Here is a 6240-nt window from a genome sequence, read left to right on the forward strand (position 1 = left end):
AAGTCGGGTGAGGCTGCCAGAGCAGCTCCAGCGCCCTGCATGGGGCAGGAGAGCTGGGAGGGGCTGCGCCAGCCAGGCGGTTCCCCTGCGCGGCCCTGACTCTCTGTCTTGCACCCTCGGGCAGCCCTCCCCGTCCAGGCCCCGGCCAGCGACTCCTGGACTAAAGCCGCAACTGCCTTTAACAGCGCCGAGCCTGGCTCCGCCGAGGTGAGTGACCCCTGAGCCACTCGCGGGCAGCGCGCGAGCCCGCCGCCCCCGTGGCCGGCTCGTCCTGGGCCTCGTGCACCCTTGCCCAGCCCAGCTCTTCCTCGCCGCGCCGATGAGCCTGGCCCAGAGCCTGATTCCACTGGCCCTGGCTTGGCGCTGGTCTTTGTTCCTGACTTCTGGGGAGGGTGGGCGACCGGGCCCGTGGTGGCAGTCGCCCTGTCTGATCTGGCCACAAGGGAATGAGCTTGGCGGCCCCGTCCCTGGCGCCCATTGCATACCGTGGTTTTTTTGATCGCGTCTTCAGTTGCTGGGTACTGTTGGCGGGTCAGGGCCCAAGTCAGGACGGGGCTAAAAAGGACAGGCTTACGGGGGTGTGTCTCAGCCACGCACTTGGTCCCACTTCCTGGGCAGTCCCGTGTTGGAGTTTGGGGGTCAGGGTTCTCACCCGTTTTGTGCCTTGCACAGCAGGGTTTTAAGAGCAGCCAGGGGGATAGCGGCGTTGACCTGAGCGCCGAGTCTCGGGAGTCGTCTGCAACATCCTCCCAGCGCAGCTCCCCGTATGGCACTCTGAAGCCGGAGGACATGAACGGGCCTGGCCTGGAGCCCAAGGCTGACGGCCACAAGGAGCAGGCCCAGAAGCAGCCCGAGCCAAAGGTCAGCTGGAAGTCCCTCCGTGGAGGCCTGGGCCGGGGACTGCCGTCCCTTGTCTTCTCCCCTCTTCCTTGTGCTCAGAAGCTTGGGACTGGGGTCCTTCCAGCCCGTGTTTCTCAGCATCTCTGGTTTTCTATCAAGGACTCAGATCAAGGCTCAGGACAGAGCAAGGAGCACAGACCGGGACCCATTGGCAATGAGCGCTCTCTGAAAAACAGGAAGGGCTCAGAGGGGGCCGAGCGGCTGCAGGGAGCCGTCGTCCCGCCCGTTAACGGGGTGGAGATTCACGTGGACTCTGTGCTGCCGGTGCCGCCCATTGAATTTGGAGTCAATCCAAAAGTGAGGCTTGGATGTGTTTCTTTCCCACCCCCCCAACCCCCCTCACAAGTCCCCCGTGGTTTTGAACTTGGAGAGGGAGGGGAGGTGCTGAGACGGGGCTGTCACCTAGAAAGAGCCGGGGGACAGAAGCCGAGCAGCTCTCTGGTGGAGTGTGTCAGCCTGCAGGATGAGGCAGGTGCCACTGAGCTGCCTTCTAGATTATGCTGACACCAGCCAGGTTCTCAGGCTGGGCAGACTAGTGATCTTCACTGTCTCTTTCGGGATTGGCCAGTGGGCATAGGCAGGGAGCTCGGAGGGAGGGTCATGGGGTGGCGTCCTTTTTTGGGTGCTATCTGGTGGACGCTGCCCGCTAGATTTCTTGAGTCTTGGAGACTGGATCAAATTAACGTGTGCCTCTTCTGAAAAGCGGGCAGATGATTTCAGTGAGCTCTTCCTTCTCTTCAGGACTCGGATTTCAGCTTGCCACCTGGCTCTGCCTCTGGTCCCGCAGGGAATCCGGTCGTCAAACTTCAGGACGCCTTGGCCAGTAACGTGAGTGTGTGTTTCCCTCTGTTTCTTGTGCTGGCAGGCCCTGGAGAGAAAGGAGCAAGGCTTCTGGGGGGCTCTGAAGCCAGAGGAGGGGGCCAACACCAGCTTTGGGGTCAGGCAGACCTGGGTGCGTGGCACAACGCGTTCCCTAGCTGGTTACGTGTCCTCGGGCATGTTGTGTAAACGTCCTGTGCCCCGGTTTTGTGATCTTACCACGGGAAAACAGAACTTCTCAGGTCCGGGTTATTTGACGTTCTGTGGTTACGTATGTTTGGTAGTGCTGGGATAAACCAATGTGTTTACTCAGAATCCCTCTGATACGCTGAGGGGCACTGGCCACACATGGGAGGGTCTGTTGGCCACATGTGTGAGGAAACGTTACCAGGGACCTCGTTCAGTTTCTGGTGGGAGGCGGAGACGGGACCTGGGGGTCTCCACGCCAGGCCGGTCGTTGTGCCTGGCGCGGCCGCCCCTGCCCGAGTGCTCCGTGGGCTGGGGGTGTGCAGGTGGCTCTCCACAGACTTCTGTTGAGAGAATCGGGGAAGACCACCGACCGGAGCAGATCAGCTTGGGTGTCTGCTCCCGGCAGGTTCACCGTAGGGGTCTTGAGCGCCCGCGGGCAAAACCAAAGGTGCGTTTTGCTCTGCTGTCATGTTGGCCCTGTGCCTGTCGTGTTCCATGGTCTCCTTTCCCCTTCCAGGCTGGGTTAACACAAAGTATTCCCATCCTCCGGCGTGATCATCACATCCAGAGGGCCATCGGCCTCTCCCAAATGTCCTTCCCCACCGCCGACCTCACCCTGAAGGTAACGCCAGGCCGGCGCTAGGCGAAGGCTGCGGGGCGCCTTAGCTTGCCTAGGGCTGGAGCACGCAGCCCCGCCCACCCGCCCGCCCATCCTGGGGCCTCGATCTGTGCCGTCCCCCGCCTTCTTGGAAGTAATTCTTCCCTCCCCTTGCTTTCCAGATGGAGTCCGCACGCAAGGCTTGGGAAAATTCACCCAGTTTGCCAGAGCAGAGCTCCCCGGGAGGCGCGGGCTCGGGAATCCAGCCCCCGTCCTCTGTGGGCGCCTCCAACGGCGTCAGCTACAGCTCGTTCGGCGGAGTTTCCATGCCGCCCATGCCCGTGGCCTCCGTAGCACCCTCTGCTTCTCTTCCAGGTATCTCCTCCCTCACCTGAACCAGCTCAGGGAGGCTCCCTTCACTGTTAGGAGAAAAGTGGTGCTGGCCCTGAGCGCCTCCCCCTACCCTGACTTGAGTGTGCAAAAGTAGGAGCTTGTTGATGGGCCGGGTGGTCCTGGCCTCCCAGGTGCTACAGACCCCTGGCCCTCCCCTCTACCCTGCATCCCTTCTGTGGTGTGGGAAGCAGACCAGGGGCAAGCAGAGACAGGGCTTGGAGTCAGAGCCGGGTCACATGCAGGGGCTGTGTCCTCTCCGCCTTCAAGTGGCTCAGCCCTTCGGGCCACGGCCCCTTCCTTCCTCTGTGAGATACACCTGGCTCTCTCTGGGCTGTTAGCTCGTGACACAGAGTCAACCTGCAAAGTGCTTCGTGTCAGCCAAGCCCTCACAGGTGGCCCATCAGTGGTAGACCGCTGTGTTGGTGCCCCCAAGGGAGAGGGCGGGAGTTTTGAGGGCCCAGCTGCCAGGGTCTCGATGGCATTTCCAGTGGACCATCCTGCTCTCCACCGTGGATTCCATGCAGGGAGACAGAGGAGTAGGGGGCTGAGACCAGGGCTGCCTGAGCTGCAGTGGAGCCCCTCCCCAGGGTGTGGTTCAGTGGGCTCGGGGTCTGGTGAGCAAGGTCAGTTGTCCACCCCCCTGGGCCCGTGTTCCCCTGGGGGCGAGCAAGTGTGTGGGGCTGTGGGGCGCAGGGCCAGCAGCAGGGGACCGAGCAGGCTCTGCACACGCTCCGTCCCTCCCACTGATTCCCCAGGAAAGTGTCGTGCGTGGACGTTCAGGAAGGGTGAGGCTTGACTCTGTCCTGTCTGCTCTCGGGTTCTGTTTGCAGGCAGCCACTTGCCACCTCTGTACCTGGACGGCCACGTGTTTGCAGGTCAGCCTCGGCTGGTTCCTCAGACGATACCTCAGCAGCAGAGTTACCAGCAGGTGATGACAGCCGGACGGGTGGCCCCGTGGGGGATGGGGATGCAGCACACGGTGGAATTAATTTCCCTTCTTGACTTGTTTACTGTCTTGTTTCTGTGTCCCCTCACGTGGACCGCCCAGCACCCAGCCCATCCTAGCAGGCAGGAAGTGTTTGGTGAACGAACACAGGAGAGGCAGGGAAGAGGAATGGAGCTTGGCACTCTAGACTCCTAGATCCCCTCTGTCAGTTCCTCCTGTGTCCTAGCTGGGGAATTAGCTGAAATGGAATTCTCTTTGGTATCCTTTGGTATCAGGTATCCTTCTGATGAAGAGAAGAAAGGCCTAGACTCCCAGGCATGGATGCGTTAGAAAGAGGTAGTTTTAGAAATGTGCAGGTGTTTGTTTTCGTGCAGGATGGGCGTATTTTCTGTGCTGCAAGGGGCAGAGTTCTGGAAGTCTCCCTCCTGAACCTGGTGTGGGGCCTTTGATGGTCTGGCACCCCATGGACCTGTGTGCCTGGATGGTGGGGCCCTTGGGCAGAAGTAGATTTGGGGACAGAGAACAGAGGACTTGGCCTGTCCTGATCTCTTTATGAAGCATGTTCTTAAACATTACGTTGTTGAGATTTATGATGTATCGATGTTCACCTAACCGGATCATACTGAATGTAGTTTTCGTGTATGTTTCCCGTTGACAGGTGCATGCTGAAATGCACCTCTGTGGACAGCTGTAGCCAGAATTCGTTCTTGCTGTTGTGTAGAACCCAGCGTAGGAAATCATGGTTTGGGGTTGTTACCCGGTTTTTGCCTTTTCCCCAAGAGCAAGGAAAGCACCGGAAGGCCATGCTCCAGTTTGCGTTTGGGGCAGTGTTTGAGCTGCTGCGTGGAGTAGGGGGTGTGGCGGGGGGCAGACACCCACCCTGGAGGGCACTGCGGTTACCTGCCTGGCTTCCCACCACAGGCCGCCGCTGCCCAGCAGATCCCGATTTCCCTTCACACGTCTCTGCAGGCTCAGGCCCAGCTTGGACTGAGGGGCGGGCTCCCCGTCTCCCAGTCTCAGGAGATCTTCAGCTCCTTACAGCCCTTCAGGTGAGGTGCAGCCAGAAGCTCAGGCCCCCGCGGCCTGTGGACGTGCCCCTCTGGACTGTTGCCGCTCCACAGTTCTCTGCTTGGCGGTGGGTCGGGGGCGTGGTGGTCTCGGCACTGCAGAGTCGTCATTAACCTGCTGCAGAGCTGCCGTGGGCTTGATAGCACTCGATGGATGGCCTTGTTTTTCCTTTCCCTGTCACCCTACCCCTCCTGAGCCCCTCCTCTTCCCATCTCCCACCACCCTCGGTGGGCTCTTCCCACACATCTGAGGTCCCGTGCTTTTGGCAGCATCCCCTGGGTTTTCCTGTGCCTCGTACAGCCTGGATGATTTCGCTCGTGTGATCGAGTGATGCTCAGACTGTGGTCTCTAGACCTGCAGCATCAGCACCATCTAGGAGCTTGTCATAAATGCAAATCCTCAGGCTCTGTCCCAGGCACTTCTGAGTCAGAAACTCTGAGGGCGAGGCCAGCAGTGTGGGTTTTAGCAAGCCCTCTGGGGGATGGTGGGGTGTGCCCTCATTTGAGACCCCCTGGTGGAGTCCTGCACCCGACCCACTGTCTGTCTGGCTTTTGCAGATCTCAGGTGTACATGCACCCCAGCCTGTCACCGCCCAGCACCATGATCCTCTCTGGAGGCACGGCCCTGAAGCCTCCCTACTCGGCCTTCCCAGGCATGCAGCCCTTGGAGATGGTGAAGCCCCAGTCCGGCTCCCCCTACCAGCCCATGAGCGGAAACCAAGCCCTGGTCTACGAGGGCCAGCTCGGCCAGGCTGCTGGCCTGGGTGCCTCGCAGCTGTTGGACTCCCAGCTTCCACAGGTCAGGAATTCAGCCCCTCTCGCCCAAAACACTGGGCTTTTTTCTTCCACCACGGCTTTCTCCCTCGTATCTGCCTCTCGCTGCGTGCTGACTTACGTGCTGTTTGCGACCATTGGGACTGGTCCTCGGGCTGCTAGAACTGGGGCCAGGTCTCCCACCTCATGTGCCTATCCCAAGAGTGCTGCTTCTCCTGCGGCTTCTCTCCCGCCCTCAACCTGGGGGGCTTGGAGATGAGGTGTGCGCGTCCTCCTGGCGTTCCCACCGTTGCTTCTAGACCGCTGTCCCTCCCTTCTCCCTGAAACCCCAGCTCTGGAGCCCATAGTGTTGACTACCGCACTGGCCTCCGTGTTGCTGTGAGTCCATATTTTGAATCTAGCATTTGGCTTCGTGTCATCCTCTCCCGTGACCGTCCGCCATGTCAGACACCTTCGGGGGTCACCCCTCTCCTCCTTTGGCCCCTGGCCCAGTCTCTGCGACACAGCTCCTGTTACAGCTGCTGGTGGTTTCGATGTCTGCGTAGATGATACGT

At 60.2% G+C, this 6240-nt stretch overlaps 1 protein-coding gene across 12 annotated transcripts in view; it reads left to right on the plus strand.

Annotated features, from left to right (window-relative positions):
- Window positions 1-6240, plus strand: part of PRRC2B (proline rich coiled-coil 2B) — an 87819-nt gene that overhangs the window by 73337 nt on the left and 8242 nt on the right. For 8 of the 12 annotated variants that reach the window (XM_023242870.2, XM_045042914.1, XM_023242866.2 and 5 more), the window contains 9 exons: window positions 125-207; window positions 673-861; window positions 1000-1197; window positions 1642-1728; window positions 2426-2530; window positions 2689-2881; window positions 3730-3827; window positions 4767-4894; window positions 5471-5711. In XM_023242870.2, coding sequence (XP_023098638.2) covers window positions 125-207; window positions 673-861; window positions 1000-1197; window positions 1642-1728; window positions 2426-2530; window positions 2689-2881; window positions 3730-3827; window positions 4767-4894; window positions 5471-5711 — 1322 coding nt within the window. Of the gene's footprint in view, window positions 1-124; window positions 208-672; window positions 862-999; window positions 1198-1641; window positions 1729-2425; window positions 2531-2688; window positions 2882-3729; window positions 3828-4120; window positions 4182-4766; window positions 4895-5470; window positions 5712-6240 lie in introns of those variants that run through there. The other 4 variants (XM_045042913.1, XM_023242869.2, XM_045042912.1 and 1 more) reach the window with 2 other exon arrangements.

The sequence above is a fragment of the Felis catus genome, chromosome D4 (assembly GCF_018350175.1).
Source record: "Felis catus isolate Fca126 chromosome D4, F.catus_Fca126_mat1.0, whole genome shotgun sequence".
Taxonomy (NCBI): Eukaryota; Metazoa; Chordata; class Mammalia; order Carnivora; family Felidae; genus Felis; species Felis catus.